The sequence below is a fragment of the Mesitornis unicolor genome, unplaced genomic scaffold, assembly GCF_000695765.1.
Source record: "Mesitornis unicolor isolate BGI_N332 unplaced genomic scaffold, ASM69576v1 scaffold22003, whole genome shotgun sequence".
Classification (NCBI taxonomy): Eukaryota; Metazoa; Chordata; class Aves; order Mesitornithiformes; family Mesitornithidae; genus Mesitornis; species Mesitornis unicolor.
Genome location: NW_010174261.1, coordinates 17,206 through 34,659, shown reverse-complemented (window position 1 = coordinate 34,659; position 17,454 = coordinate 17,206). Strand labels below are relative to the sequence as shown.

At 36.9% G+C, this 17,454-nt stretch overlaps 1 protein-coding gene across 1 annotated transcript in view; it reads right to left on the bottom strand.

Moving 5' to 3' along the window:
• The window catches only part of LOC104537961 (pinopsin-like), a gene marked incomplete at both ends in the record, with an annotated part of 36,301 nt that extends 19,266 nt beyond the window's left edge, over nucleotides 1–17,035 (bottom strand). The window contains one exon of the mRNA XM_010180992.1: nucleotides 16,710–17,035. Coding sequence (XP_010179294.1) covers nucleotides 16,710–17,035 — 326 coding nt within the window. The remainder of the gene's footprint in view (nucleotides 1–16,709) is intronic.
• Nucleotides 17,036–17,454: the final 419 nt, after the last annotated feature.

Sequence of the window (17,454 nt, the reverse complement as noted above, 5' to 3'; positions counted from 1 at the left end):
GACACATAGGAGACAACTGGTTTCTGATAGGCATACTTACTTTCGAAGAAAACACTGAAAAACACTAATAGCTCATCACATTGTATTGGCTTTGATAGTGCTCATTTTTTTGAATCTTGACAGCTCCAAGTGCTCTGAGCTTGTAAATTAGCATTATTATTGCAAAGAAACAATTTCAGTAAGGAAGAGACTAAAGTAACCTCTTAGAAGATGACTGGGATATGAGATAGCTGTTATTGGAACTTTAGTTATAAACAACATTAGTTTTCCCTCAAATTTGTCTCTAGTTTGGGAACGGGGGATAGTATAGCAAGTGTATTGCCTACATTTTTGTTATATGTACAAAAAGTAGCACTTTTATAAACTATTTCTGCAGGCAACACAGATTTGTGGATTACAGGGGAACAAGAAGAGTAACATGGCAACTGAAAACAATCAATACAGATTCCAAATTTTGCATCCAAGCAGAAAAATTGCTACCAAAGTGTAACGGTTCATTTGAGCTATTTACCACACAATCTCACATACCCTGAGGGGACAGACATAAGGGTGCAGTAGCAGACTTTTATGAATTAGAACTAGATGATGGCTATTCTTTAGCATATTTTAATATTTCTGTGTGGTGGTTAAAATCCTTGAGCTTGAAGAATCTGAGTGTCTCTTCCTAGGCTTCTCTTTACAAATAAAAATGTTTCTTTTTGGTCCAATTTGGTCCAATTAGTTATTCTCAGTGATGAGGTGACTGGTCAGCTTAGTGACCAGCTTCTCAAAAGCAGTTATGCCTGTTATCTTCTCCTCTACAAAGGGCATACTGAAAAAGAAGTTATGTAGTATTATGAGTCTGTGTTCTTTTTGCTTGTTGATTTTTTTGGTCTAAAATCTGAAAGATTAATCATAGGTTTTATTTTAAAGATAAAGTAAATGCTAAGCCACATTTCTGCCATTTTCCTAATCAGTTTTGTGTTTTCATTTGGAATGAATTTTCTCTGTTGAGATGAAAGGGTCAGTGCATGAAATCCTTCACAGACAAATATTTTGTTTTAAATATTTTAATAAATAGGCTTGGTCACAAAGAAATCATTATTCACCAATTATGAAATAAATAGTAAGTCTGAGTACATAAATACTGTTTTCCATTATATTTAATCTGGAATCATACTGCTACTTAACAGTGTTGTCATTTTCCAGTTGGTCACAGAAAATGCCAATAGTAAAGGATTTCATACAGTATTTGGTATCCAATGCCATGAAACTGAAGTGAGAAAAAACATTTTCAAAATAAATGTTGTCCTTTCTATCAACTGGAGTGATTAACCACTTAACCAGGCTTTCCAGGAAAGTAGTAGAAACTTTCTTAATCTCCTTACATCAAGGATGGATGCATTTCTGGATGATGGACTTGTGGTTTGACAAATACATATTAGTTTGAATGTGGAAGAACTCAGAGAAACATTTTGGCCATAGGCTAGCAGACTAGGTAATCTAAGAATAATTTCTGGAGTCAAACTCTTGTAAATCTGTAAATAAGATTGTGAAAGTAAACTGGATCTGTGAGTATAATGTGAACAGTAAGTAAACAAAAACAACAACCACAAAATAATGCAGAAAATCCATCTTAAAGAAACAGAGCTTCCTGAGCTTTGTTTGCCTTTACAGGTTACTTTTCAGAAACTGAAGACAGCTTAAGTGAAAAGAAGTAATTATGATTGTGATTATGAATCATAAATGGAGCTAATTATAAATACTGATTAATTGCTATGATTTAACCTGGAAGGTGAGTGAGACCAGTGAATCTTACAACTAAGAATCTGCGTACATGGCTATGCCTTTATTTACTTGTATGGCAGAGTTTGACACATAGCCTGTCCAGGAGGACATACCAGCATACCGCAACTTGTAGAAACCTCTAGTTTTTCATAGGAGCTATTTTAGCTTAATGAGCAACTTTTTATTCCTGTATTTCCTAGCAATTACTCTTTATGTGTACACTATGTCACAACTATGTCACAAGCACCAGAATGAAGTATCAAAATGTGGAAATACTCTGAAATGTAGCACTAAAATTGAAAGATGATAATGTTTGATTGCTGGTTTCTAAGGACGTTTCTGTCACTGTTTAATCTCTCCATGAAAGCTACTTCTGTAGCTCTGATCACACTTGTTACCCTTTGTTGTGCCTTTTCTGTTTCTCCTATATCCTTTCCAAATTGATGACCAGAATTCTTTGCAATATTCAAGCTTATACAATGACATATTGTATAAGGGGGGAAGGGAGAAGAGCTGTTCACTAGGGCATGTAGCCATAAGACAAGGGGTAATGATTTTAAACTAGAAAAGAGTGAATTTAGGTTGAATATTAGGAAGAAGTTTTTCAATATGAAGGTGGTAGATCACTCAAACAGGTTGCCCAGTGAGGTTGCGGAGGCTCCATCCCTGGAGATACTCAAGGTCAGGCTTGATGGGGCTCTGAGAAACCTGATCTAGCCACAGTGTCCCTGCTTCCTGCAGGGGGGTTGGACTGGATGATCTTTAAAGGTCCCTTCCAAACCAAAGCATTCTGTGATTCTCTGATTCTATAACAACATTGGAGGTGTTTCTCTTAATCCCTTTCCTAGTACTTTCTAATATCTTACTTATTATTTTTATTTTCCTGAACAAAGAGCCAAATTTTTCATTAAATTACTCAAACTGGCTCCATGATCTCTTTGAAGAGTGATAACTGAGAGCTCTTGCTCATTTACATATGCATATGTATGACATACACTACAATTACTTTTCTCTGCACAAATAACTGCACCTTACTTTCCTAATCAATTGGACTCATTTCCCAGCAGATGGTCTCCATGGATATTTACTATAATAACTGTTTTCATCTGCTAAAGGGGACTGTAACAGAGCTACTGGAGATGTCACATACTGATGATGGACATTGTGCATCCCTGGACACAGCAAGTGGTCAGATCCTTGTTTCACTCTCTCAATCTGCAAATTAAAACTACTCCCAATTGCTTTTATCATCCAAAGAAGAGGTTGGCACTATTGCAATATTCTTTTACAGCTTAATTTTGCTTTAGATATGCTGTTTTTGACAATTACATTCAGGAAAACAACACAGGTATTTTAAATAATTCTCTAGATTGCCTTCTAATTCAAATTTCAAGGGGTCCAACACATGTCTGGGACAGTTAGTACCAAGACACAGTCTAGCAACAATTCACTAATGAGCCCAGGTCCCTTCAAATCAGTATTTGCTAAATACGGATATTGCAAATTCAACTCACTTTTGAGCAACACTTTTCATTTCGGTTTTGTGACAGAAGAATCCTTCAGACTGCAATAAGCAGGGACAGATATAGTTAGAGCCAGTATGAAGCCTGTTCAGTGTGAATTTTATCACCTCAGAGAGAAAATAATGATGTAGTCTTCTAAAATTCCACCATTCTTCTGGAAAGACCAAAACTAATCGAGCAATACCTGTACTTCCCTAACGAAAGGTCAAAGTAAAAAAGAATACTGAGTTAACAAGGTGATTCAGCAGGCTGAAATCATATATCTTTTAACTTGACATTTAGACTGAATTAACATCCTGAACTTACCCAGCAAGCAATGGATCTCAAAGCAAATCCATTTAGTTTTATGTTGAGAAAATCTAAAATGTGCCAGGCTGATAAGACTAACCACTTACTGAGCCTTGACCATCCTGGAGCACGGAAGCATGAGCAGGACAGAAGAGCTTTTTCACTACTGAAGAGTGAAAGAAAACATGCAGTAAGAAAAGGCTCCCAGGACTAGCATGCAATTAATAAAAGGCTAAGGCCAGATTGCCAACCACAGATACCAATTTTCTTCATAAAGAGCTTAAAGACTGATCCAGAAAGGCCAGGTTGAAATGATGTGAAAGCCAGTTTTTTCAACTTGACATTTAGACTGAACTAATATCCTGAACTTGCTCAGCAAGCATGAGAGAGAAAAGTATCAGGTAAGGCCTTCAAAAGCTTTTAGTGAGCACTTCCAACCCATACCAATAAATTAGAAAGCAATATCCAGGTGAATTAGCCGAGTGAACTTTCCCAGAGATAGGTGTATTTAAAGGCCCCGCTCCTAAGAAAGGCATCAGAACAGAGCAAAGTGTTTCTGATGTTTAACTAGGGACAGGTTCAATCAGAAACTACAGGAAATATTCTATTTTCTGTGCAAGGCAATGGCTTGTATGTAGTGTTTTACAGACTTATAACCAATCTGGTTTTATTCACATTTTGTTTAAATTTAACCTTTAATAGGTTGTATATAAGTAGTAGGATCTCAGCAAAATGGCAATTTCTCTTCCCACTGTTTGGGGCAGTTTCAGGCATTACCTTACCAGATAAAATGGATGTTACAGCCTTCTGAAATACTGCAATGTCTGCCTCTTCTGCCTCCTACGTGACTAGAAACAAAACAGTTCAATGTGACTGAGATCACCTTAGTAAACACCCTACATGCCTTTTATTATCTAAGAAGCTTTTTAGTTGTCAGATCTCCCATTTAAATTTAGATTACCACTCAAGTGCAGCAGAAGGTCTGGAATATACCCTCAAGGCAGCCCTAGCGCATACTGAGCTGTGATGAATCTAGCTGCTTAGCAGATGTCAGGTGTACTACTAAAAGTCAAACAATCACCTGTTCATTGTAAGCCCAGATGACTCTACCTCAAGCCAGAGACCGTTGTTCATCGTTTAAAGATGCCTATGGTGTAGCTGTTTTAAAAGAAGAACCATGGGGAAATAAAGGTGCTTAAAGGGACAGGAAAGTGAAACCTCAGACCCCTGAATCTTAAAAATTAAGGGTGAATGTTCATTCTTTTCAATTTCATATATTCTAATAACAAAGGAAGAAGTCATTAAGGCCACAAAGGGGGACAGTAGTTAAGTTACAATGAAAACTGTATGAAATAAAAAAATTGGAGAGTCAATAGATTACATGTCATCTTCTCAAAAATAACTTGAGAAACAGAGTAATATTTCTCCAAAGGAAACATTGGCTCCTTATATCTTTTTCTTTCCTTTCATTCACCTGGCCAGAGGGTATTGCTTTACTGTATAAGGATTCCTAAGTTGAAGATCTCTCTAATTAAGCAGCTGAAGAGTTCATCTGACAACTGCATTACCAGTGAAGCGGAATTCAAATGAAACATGTGCCTGACAAGAAGAGATGTAGGACTCTATGTGCTGTGATAGATCAGTATCATTTCTCCTGGGAAGGCTCAGACAAGCACTCCTTCAGCAAAGGAGACTCCCTGTAAAACTGAAGTGTCAGGTGCATGCTGGAAAGTGCCTGAATGGTGTCTCTTTTCTTCCAGCAGGAGCAGATGTTTTCAAGAGCCATATGTTAGTACTTAATTAAAAAAAAAAAGCCTCCAAAGCCTCTACTCTAAATACTTCACAAGGACTGTTCTCACTCAGCTGGAAGCTGCTCTTCATTCACCCCAGACCTGCCTGGGCGCAGCTGCCTGGTCTGAATGAGCTGCTCCAAGTCTTTGCTGCTGTCAAGGCAGCGGCACCACTCCCTTCCTCTCACTCCAGCTGTGCCTTCCCACCTCATCCCCCTGCCACGTGGACAAAAAAATGGATTAATTTTCAGCCAGATTATTGCCCCAATGTTTTATCCATCTGAGCTATACTGGGAATTGAGTCCTGTAGGATTATCAAGACTAGTAATAAAGGCACTCAGAATATTGCAAACCTATTCTCATTGACTCAGATTAAGAAAATGCTGCCTGAAATGTAAGTCTGTGTTAAAAATATTATTGGGCCTGTTTCTGCCATCACTTTACCATCAAGCCCAATGAAATAAGCAGAGCCAGTTGCAAGTAAGATACTTGTAAACTGAAGTATGACACCAGTTTTAATCTATTACAGGACACAGAAGCTAATTTCCACTGACTTACCATGAGTAGTAGTGTGCAAAGCAGCAACAATTTAATAAAGGGGAAGAATTCCACAAAATATCCTGGCTGTTATTTTAGTAACAAAATAAAAAACAAGTATAGACCAAAAAAACCCCAAACCCCTGTAATACTACTGATTTGGATTGACTGTATGAATGTGACAGAATGCATAACTAGAATGTGAAAATTAGTGTGACTTTTCAACACTTCTCTGCCATGCTGATGAGGCTCAATAAGCTGAATACCAGTATTTGCACCTTTACCCTTGTTAAACCCCAAGGGCAATGAACTATTTCATGAATGTGAGAGCTCCACATTTATTACCTTATCACATCATGCATACTGAACAAGGTGGTGAAAATGGAGAAGGTGGAAAAAGGTTTAGGAAGAACCACAGAAACCCTCTTGGCATTTTTTTAAGCCAGCTGCACTTCAACAACAGAAGTGTTTCATTTGCAAAGAAGCAAATTACAGATCATTTAAGGTAAAAATTATTCCAAGATTGACATGTCTGCACTGGGAAACTCTTATCAAAAATATGAAAACACCTTCTGGGAACATGTAAATTTGAGACATTTCTGGTAGTACTGAAGTTTCCCTGGGTTTCTCTCTTGTTCCGCGACAACATGCCTGACAGAGATCTAAAATGCCTCGGCTTCTAGTGCCTAGTTACCTCACAGAGATATTTTGTTCAGGACAGTGACTCATGTGCATTTTAGCTCATCAGCTCCAAGAATTTCCAGACCCTTTTGTTCCACATTGTTTTGGCTAAGCAACTGCTATACAGGGGCACGGGGACCCTGAGTGGTGTCAAGGTCAAGAGGACATTATTTTATTTTTTAAATCTAAATCTCCTAGTGGAGGATTATATCAAGATAAAATAACTGCTGATTTCCTGATCTGTGATAAATAGTGAGGTTTAGATTTGTGTCATCGTCTACCTCTTATTCAAGACAAAAAAATCTCACCATCAAAAATCTCAAACTGGGAAAAGACCAGAAAGTCTATTTCCCAACTAGCTTTATTTAAAATAGTACCCACCACTGTCTGAAGTCTCGGCAACATAACCTCACATCACTACTAAAATGTTGTACTCATTTAATCTGTTATATTCATATTACACATGGGCTTGGCTCCACTGAAAATAAACTTAGGTTTCATAGAAGTATACAAGTACCGTTTAAGTCTAACTCTTTAGCAGGGTAAAATATTCAACATTAAAAAATCGGATATAGCAGGTGATAAAAATGCTAGAATATGAGTAGCAGTTAAGCAAAATGAGTACCTATTGCAGGTAGGTTAGGCCACCTTATCTTTAGTTAGATGAAGCTGAAGCTATAGTATCAGAACACATTGGAGAAGTAAGACAGAGAGGAACTGTGTTTTCTCACCTTTTGTTTGTGAGTGAAACAGCTTTAGTGTCAAGTAGCTAGGGAATCTAAATTTAACCTTATTTTAATTGTGGTAAAAATGTCCAATCAGTCTCATAACTTTATATAGTTTAATACATTTCTATTATTAAAATAATAAACACCTGACAGTTCACTTGCATTCCTCTGGCCATAAACCTTAAATCCGTGTTCATACAGAGGTTCTCAGGCAGATGTGCAAGTTATTCAGCTGAGCTAGCCAAAAAATCCTACCTAACCGGTAGGATTAGAAACTAATGAAACGACGGAATAGAAACTTCGAAACGCTATTTGTTCTAGATTTTATATATTTACCCTTCTTCTTTTCCATGTTTTTGGTTTTCATTCTGTAAGCACATAATCATAATTCACACCCATTTCCTATCTCTGTAGCATGTGGATTTGTCATGTCATGCTGGCATGCCATCGTTCTTCACCACATGATCAAGTTCTCAGGTAAAAATCTTTGCATCTATTATTATAGATTAAACTCTCAGGATTTTCAGCAGTGGAAGGGAGGCCAAAACAAGGAACTAATGAATGGTAATAGCTATTACAAATGTCTGTGGACAAATCCTGCAGTTGCAATTAACACAGGACTAACATGGAGGTGGAATAAAACTGGAAGAAGTCACAGCAAACATCCTTGTTAACTCTCTGCTCCACCAGGAAAAAAGCTGAACTACATTTTGGACTGGACTGAAAACTTCACTATATATGTTACAGTTTATGTGCAGTGAACCAAAGCCCTCTGCTTTGCCTTTCCACCCGAGCAGCACTCGCTGGGGACTGGCATAAGCACTCTTGCACAAAGGCACGGTTAATGTGGTGGTGTGTGGTGGTCACCAGAGAAGGAAGACCTTTGGGTATTGCACGTTTGTTCTTTTTTCGCTTCACAGCAGTGTTCTTCTGCAGATACATCTTCAGAAGTGTTTCTCCGGGGGACAATGCCACACTGCTACATGTAAGACAATTTTTTTTTGCCCCAAGTCTTCTGCCTGAGGTCACAAGTTGGTCTCTTAAGTGGAGTCAAACTACAGGTGAGTAAGTAAGTGTGGCTCAGTCCTCAATGCTGAAATCTAAGTACACAAAACCACATTCTTTACCCTGAAGAACATCCTTCTGTACATTTAACCTTTCCAGTTTTATAACTGGTGAGCAAATAAAAAAAATCTTATGCTTTTACTTATCAGGAAAAACCTTTCATAAACCACCCCCTGAACTGAGACATTGTGAGTGCTTGGTATTGATGTACACCATTTGCTGTAAACTGAAAGACTTGTAAGATTGCAGCCTATTCTTTATGGACATAATGCATCCAGAGATAAAAGCATCAGATCTTAAATTTCTATTAGCTTGTTATTAAAGATTGTGACAGACTTATTTCCTCCCTAGTTTATCTAAAGAATGAAAAATGGCAAACCCAATGAAATCTTATTTTCTGACCAGCCATTAACTTGATTTACAATGAGTTTGTACAGTGCCTGATTTATGCCAACATTGTATCACTGCTTCTCTACAAAATACAAACAATTAACTAATTATTTATGCTTATGCAAGCAGAGGGGAAAGAAGATCATAATCCTTTCTTATGCCTGTTTCCCTTCCAGTGTACCCAGACCTCAAAAAATTAAGACTAATCTGGTAATGTGTGCTTCAACAGTCAGTTGACACTCTTTAATTAGAAATACAGAGAACAACCCTGACTGAACATACGTGTCATCCATAAGCTAGACACGTGTCTATGCAAGACCTGATAGCAGCTGAAGCGCTAAACACTTTTAAAGGTATTTTACATTGGATTGGCTCACCATAGCTTTACTTTCTTAAAAGTTGAGATGCTGAAAGTATAAGCCTTGCAGCTATAAACAAAGAAAAAATGTTAGCTATCTCCTTTACTTCTCAGGGTTTCCTTTATTTCTCACATTTTTCTCAGCTGTTACAGAAAACAGTGGATTTCGTACCCTTGGGACAGACTCCTTCAATAAAAACTGGTATTAAAGTAGTGCACAAACTGAAATGTTTTTACAGTTAAAAGCAGTGAACCCCAAAAATCAATGCTACATTTATAGTGTATTCGACTGCTACATAACATTCTTTTCACCTCCTGGGTGAACCCTAATAGTTATGAAAGAGTAGAAGAACAAGTTAGCACTTCAAAAATTAAGCATGCTTGTAAATCTTCCTCTGAGCTAAACAAAACAACTTTTTATTCCAGCAGGCTTCCCATTTAGAAAATAATAATAATAATCAGTGCTTGCTTCGTTGTAATATCCTTGAACAGACATGGAATGATAGAACTGTCTGAAATGTGAAATGCTGACATCTGGAAATTGCTTATGAAAGTGAAAACAAGTATTTTGAAAGTCCTCATGAAATGAATGTCAAAAAGCAGTGTCAAAATGCTTCAGATTTTGTTTTGATAGCTACATAATGCTTGTATTTTATATTATGACCTGGCTTTAAATAACAATGACATAATGTCATAATCATTTAACTATCATTCCATTTTTTTGAAAATCACTGAAAACAGGTACTATTTTTTTGAAAAGGAAATTATTGTTACACTTTATCCTCTTTTCAAGAGGCAAGCGTTTCCTTGTTTTGTTGTAATACAACTTCCTTCTGTTAGTGGGACTCATCTTACATGTCTGCAGCTGAAAAAAGTTGTCTACTTTGAGAAAAAACCTTCTTGGATGTGACTTTCTTTATTCACTACAGAGGGAATGTAGGCCAAAAAATGAGATTACATAGATACTGAAAATGCCTTGACTTCTTCTCAATACTACATGCTTTCCTTCAGCAGTGTAGGAATAGTAGTAGTATCTTTACAGAGCACTGGAAAATCTGTGTATACTCACAGCATTTTCAAAATATTAAAGGAAAAACTTAATGGAAATCTCTTCAGTGAAAGAAGGAAAGAGGAGATCTACGTATGCAAAATACGGTGTCAGGGTAAAGGAGAAAAAGGAAAGCAGTCAGACTTAGTCTGTGGAAGATGAGAATGGTTACAGAAATGATCAGAAAAAAATTAAAAAGAGCTGATATGCTAAGAAATTTATATTTATGTAAGACCATTTACAGATTGTAACCTGATCCTAAACAAATTACATATTCAACGGAATTAGTTAACTTCTTGTGAAATGGCAAGAGCCATGATTTTTTTGTCTTTTTAAAAAAAATATTCCATTATTTTATTCATAATTTTCAAAACAGCTGTCCCAGATATCACCTCACCTACACGATTCTGTGAAATTTAATCATAGTAGAAGCCAATAAAACTTGAGAATAACCAGATCTTCAAAGAACTGATAATTGATACATACTATAGGCAGCCCAATGGATTTCACTGCTCCTCTTCTTTGAAACAGCAAAAACGTCAGCTACTTCGCTTTTCTACTCGAGAAATTATCTAGCAATTCAGAGAAAACATACTATTTTATAGGAATGTCAATTGCTCTCATAATTTAAAGCCCATTCTTCTACCAAAAATCCCAAATCAAACAATAAAACCGCATGTCCCAAATGCTGTTATCACAGAATGTTCCTGTTATCACAGAATCCAAAAAATGGCCTGTTACCAGCTTTGTGTTTTAGCTGTGTGGTGGCTTGCACATGCAGAATTTGGGAAAGGTCAAACAACTACCCAGTAAGATGTTGAATATTGACTGCTGTGTGCCAGTTGAAGGCTGTACAGAAAACTTGGAAAAACTGATTTTGATTATTTTCTTGATGATGCTGGTTATAAGTTATATCATTACATTACTTTGTAATATTTGATAATCCATCAGACATCTTTCATTACATTTTGCTAAGATTTATTCCAATCCTCTCAGCCTAACATGAGACTTATATTTCAATTAAGTTCCAATATCCTTATGAAGATATGACAGAAAACACCTGTCCACTCATATGCAATCTGATACTTTTTGCTTGTGAATTATATATAATTATTACATCTTTATGGCAAGATTTAAAAAGCAAAAGTTATTCATTGTTCTTCCCCTATATCACCAGAAGCTAGGAGAGAAATAATACATGAAGACCCAAACGGAAGAAACAAAATTTGTGAAAACAGAGTAAAAAAATAACAAGATATGGTTGAGTAATGAGTATAGTTTACTGGCTGAGCATAGATGCAGTTAGGGTCAGACATATTTGAAAGTAAGTCAAGTCCCAAATGTACTTAAGCAGATTTGAAAGAGATGAGCTACAGGAACCAAAGGACCAGGTCTACATTATCTTCAGCTGAATTACATTTCTTAGGACTTCTTTGTTTCATTAAATAACTAGAAAGATTTTGAGCTTTGCTTTTAAAAGAAGGCCTATGACTACAAACTTGGTTTTATTTAAGGCTTTTAGAAGATAGAGTTAATGGTACATAATTGCTTTATCAGTTTTCTCAACATAAGTCTTAACTTCAGTACCATCAAAGATAAAGTTTCAGAAAATCAAGTTTCTCTGTAAATAGGCATATGAAGCATATAAAGGAATGATGGAACAAATATTACTTTTCCATCCTATTCTCTGTATGATGTGAAGATAATTTCTTTTCAGTTTAGATCATTGAGCATTCTGCCCTAATGTGTTGTGTTCCTACAATCATTTCCAAATGAGCTGGAGAATTGGAAACAGTCACAGGAGTCATCCTTCTACTTTATAATCCTTTCCTGACTATTTTAATGAACAATGATGCAATAATTGCTTTTACGGATATTTTTAACTGTTTCAAATAGTACAGACATAAAGCAGGATTAAGGAATCAGAAGTCATAAAAAACTACATCTCTTCTTTCCTTTTTCCTTCAGAATTCCTTTGTGAGCACAGGAGATTATATGCACTGTTGTTTCTACTCAGTGTTTTGAAAAATATACCAGAGCCAAAAGCTCACCACACAGAATTCAAATTAGTTTCTTCAGGTCTACAAATGAGTCACAGTTCCACTCTGGGACACTACTTCTTAAATAAGGGATGGAAGAACTTTTCCTCCACTAAATTTAGTAATTTGAAGTCTGGAAGTGGAGTAAAAGAGAGAGGACCAGGCAACTCTCTGCAGCATAATCCCAACTGTCCCCATTCCTCTACAAAGTGAGAAGACTCAGAAAAGTTCAGGGGATGGGATGAAAAAAAGGTGATCTGGTTTTCCTATGGCACATGGAAGTCATGTGGCACCTTTCAAAAGAAACAACAAAAGTTACTGTAAAGGGGAACAGTCAAGTAATTCCACTACCTGAACCCACATTAGTTAAACTAGCAGTTTATGAGAAATTAAGCATTAGTAGGTGGACCATATGCACCAGGTAATGACATGAAAGAATGTAATAAATGCTTTTTATCTCTACTTTGTCCTTGGTGTTCTCAAGTAAAAAGAAAAAAAATCCAACACAGTAGTACTATCAGGTCAGAACACAAGTCCATCTACTGCAAAATCTCAAGACACAGCGTGATCACTGGCCCTTTGTCCACTTTAACGCACTGTCTGTTGCACTGAGCAAGAACTGCAAGGTCAGACATGTATTACACTATGTGTTTATGTCGTCATGCTCTGCTTAGAATCCTTTTTCTTGTTTTCCATGTCCTGATCTTTGTTCAGGCACAGTTTTTGAAGAAAGAAATCTGGCAATGAGATGAGCCAAGATGAGTCTCCAAAAAACCAATCTGAAACCTTACCTTGACATAATGTTCTGGGATTCTTCTTGGCCTTGGGCGTGATTTTTATATGCAAGTAGGAGATAGCGCACACTGAAGAGATGTCTTTTGAAAGTTTTACTAATTTTCATTAGGCTGGTTCATATGAGTTCTCTGGGCCCCTCAGTGGTGGATTTTAATCATATTGTGCCTTCTGTGCTACAGTGATCGCAACACTAATCTCTGTAATTTCACATTTGGGAGCCTGCTTTTCAAAGAGTAAACAACTGACACTGACTTCATAAAGAACATTTTTCCAGAGGGAACACAATGGTAGAGTCATAGAGAAGCATCATAAGCCAAAAACTGAAAAAAAAAAAAAATCTAATTGCACTAGAAGAAATAAACCATTCTCAGCTTCCTTCTATTGAATGTGCATGAATAAAATATATGTGAATAGTATTTTATGAGGGAGAAAACTTTGCCTCTTTCTACTTGCAGGTATCAGTTGCATCATCTCTGAACAAAAACTCAGTTTTTCTTTAAATGTCACCATCTGCAGGAATGAAAGAATAGGTTTCATAAAAACAAGAATCAACATCAACATGAGTGAAAATATGGACTCATAGGGCAAAAAAGTCTAGTTAGATACTTGTGTTTCTCTATGTCTTAAAAGCTGATGCACTACCCCATTCCCTAACAGCTTCTGAAACCACAGGTTCTCTTCAGCCCTTCATTTTGAGTGTTACTTTGCAGAGCACCTCTGAAACGCTCTCAGTATTCAGAGCTAATGTTTCCCTGGGACTTGTTCAAGCTACCCCACCTCTCATAGGGCTGGGCTGAGCTCAGCTTTTCTGAGTGTGTTGCACAAGGACAGAAGCAAAGGCCATCTGCAAAACCAAACTCAATTGTCCAGACAAAGCCATCCTGGAAAAAAACCCATACATTTAAAGAAAATAACTTAATAAATTTCTAAGGGTCTTCCAGCTTGATAAATGTCAAGAGCTCTGAGACAAGAGCACAGTCCTGTTGTAATACTGTTTAATGGCATTTGCTGTTAACATTATTCATACAGAGATGCTACTTGTAATTTCTTGAAGACAGTCTTTTATAAATTCTGTATTACTGAAATCCTTGTGCCTTTTACGTTACTTAGACTGCAGATGACTTCACAGGATCTATTAATGCCTTGAGTGATGGAATACTACAGCACCTGCCTAGATTTAGAGAAGAAAAAAACAGACCTATAATTACCATCCCTGCAAAGAGAAAATGCAGATGCTGTGCCAATTCTTGCATTAACTATCCCAAATCTATTAAGATATTCCTTCCACCTCAATTAATTTACATTGCAGTACTAATAACAGGATGACTTCTGCACTCTTGATCTCAGGGTGCAGTACCATTAATGCTACGATGCTCTAACATAAAAACTTCTATGTATCTTGAAAAAAAATGAAATGCATATTTTAGAAAATTTACTGAGCAGCTGAAGTTGGGATAATGCACTTATTATGTTTGCAATGCTCCCACATTTCTTCTAATGTATTACACAGAGGGTCATAGAAGGACTTTAATCTATGAGGCCAGAATATTGCAAGTGTAAGAACTGTGTAAGAACTACTATAGTTTTATTTGCGTATTGCTTATCTCTTCCTTCAGTTTGAAACATGACATACTTTGGCATTTCATAATCTACCCTCTTTATTACAGAATAGTTAAAGGACCTCAGACCGAAGGGAAAAGTCTGTATTTCAGTGACTGTGTCATGATACAGTCTTTGGAAATGTACATATATGTCACAGGAAATTTATAAGATGTAATATTTCAGGATTATGGTACTTTAGGTACATAAATCACAGAAAGCTGAGGACTGATGAGTTTTCCGATTGAGATTCTTTTTGCTGAAATACAACTTATCAAGGAAATCTTTTACAAATGCCAGGAAAGCATTCAATGTTTTGTGTAAAAATTTAGGTTTAGCTGTTCAAGACTTCACAAATGCTCGGGCAGCTGTTATGACCCTGAGTCATAACAACTGCAAAGAAGAGAAATTATCTAATCCCCATTGGAGTTCCTTTGCATTTAACAAGCATTAGTTCCCTAAGACCTGCTCTCCAACAGGTTATGCAAGATGAGGTTTGTTTCTTTTTCACTTCCATAATTTACAAAGTTTCTAAGCATGCTCTAACCTCAGCATTCCAGAGGCTTCCTCACCACTCTTGAAAGCACACGAAGGATGAAGGAGAGAGGGTTGTGGAAAATGCTATTCCTTCTCTCATTTTTCTCTTGGACAGTCAATTAATCAATCAACCTTGTCTTCCACCCAGTCCACATGTCTAAATACAAAATGGCTATAGATTGCACATATCTTTTCTATGATACTTTGTTCCCTTAGCATGTCTGGCACAACTTCTTGAGAACCATCAGGCAGACCAGTGAGATCTATTACTACTTTTAATATAACTGAATTAAAAAAAAGAATAAAATAACACAAGTCTATGTTTAGAACTAGAAGCTAGAGGCTTCATCCATACAAGCATTTGTATGTTGTGGGTGATGTCTGTTGACAGGACAGTGAGGGCTCACAGAAAGAAGGGACAAGAGTTTAAGGAAGTTATATCCACTGACTGTTAGTAGCAACACATGTTCCAAGATCCTGCTCCTTTCTTTAAGGTGATGGTAAAGAACACTGGTGCCCAGGGACCAGATATGGTCTGCAACTTTACTTTAATGGTTTATAAGCAAGAGGAAATTTTTCCATATTACTATTGCACAGCATTAAAAGGAGCACTAATGTGTAATTAATCAAAGGGATTTTACTGGTCTACTCAGCACTCAACCAGGAAAAGATTTCCCATTTGGGCTTCAAGTGTTCTGAAAGATTTAACAAATCATGTAAAAGGAATGACCTTAATTCCTTATGACTAATCAAAAGTAAACTACATCCACTTTAATTCTGTATGAGAGCCTCTGATCCAGGGTTTACTGATTTTTTTTTTACCATTTAACACCTTTAGTTATTTCATCTGAACACTTTAGAAAATTGCTTTTCAGAGAACACCTATACACACATTTCTTTCTCATTATTCACTGTTAAACCATTTCATTACTGTTCTAAGAGTATTCAAACTTTGCAATACCACGCCCTCTGGCAGAATCTTTTAGAACATTCATTTTGGAATATTAGCAGTATTTCTGAAACCAGTCAGAGAAGTGTCAGCATAGCAGCAGTCATAGTAGTAATGGTAGTAGTAGTATTTAAGGAAACTTTTAAAAGTGGCCTAGAATTACAAGGAGAAGCTGATCCCTGGGACAGCTCTGCAAATTGCAATAGAACTGCATTACTGTAAAGTTAGGTGTCCTCAGATTAAGAAGCAGAAATTATTAAAATATTACATAAATGAGGAATAAAGGTCTTATTTATAGACAAGTAAACGTGTGTTGGCTTCATTACAAATGCAACCTTCACTCAGATATGCTGGTTTTCCTGGAATATATTTTCAAACCACAAAGTCAGTATCTATACAGAAGTTATGTGGTTGCTCTAACTGTTTGAAGCTCTGGAGTGTGAAAAAACTTGAAGAACCTCCTTGCCCTTTCTTCAGGCTTTCTGTGGTCTTTTCCATTTAGTTTTGCTTTTTTGTCTTGCTCTCTATCATCAGTGCTTCCAAACTCAGAAGAGGAGAAATGCAACGTGTCTCAGAGCAGTTTGCACTACCAATCAATAGCACACAGCAGCTTACCTGTTTAACAGCATACAGGAGGCGGCCGTAGCAGTACATCATGACCATCACAGGGATGACCAAGCAGAATATGAAGAGACAGATGATATAGGATGTGGACTTGGCCGAATCTGAGGACCAGCGTACCGAGCAGCTTGTACCCGCACCTTCTACCCCGTAACTACTCCAACCGATCAGTGGTGGCACAGTCCAGACCAGGGAATAAATCCATGAACCGCCAACTGCCAGCAATGCCTTCCGGTAGTCAGTGCTGCGCTTGTTGCACAGGGTGAGAGTGCTGTAGCGTTCATAGGACAGGACAGCCAGGGAGATCAGAGACACAATGCCTGCAACAAAGCAAGGAATTTAAATGCTCACTTTCAGAATTTTGTGCAATATTAATTTTAAACCACGAGAAACGAGATGCTTTTCTTGCTGTTACATATTTGAAGAACGAAAATTGTTTCCATTATTCTCTGTGAATTCTCTGTGAACCACTGAACCTGGTTTCTCTGTCCATCATGCCAAATTTCGTTAAACTCATATTTATCCTATACTGAAAGATACTTGAGAGCTATCCCTCTTCTTGGCAGGTTTACAGATTTAGCTGTTTTAGTATTACCCAAGGAAAATCCATCTTCTACATGAACTAATAAAATGTTGAAAGATTCCCTTGCTAAGAAATATTTGATTTTTAACATGCATGAGCATTTTCAAATATTGTATTGACTTTTATACCTCCAGAACCATTTATAGTCAAGATTGG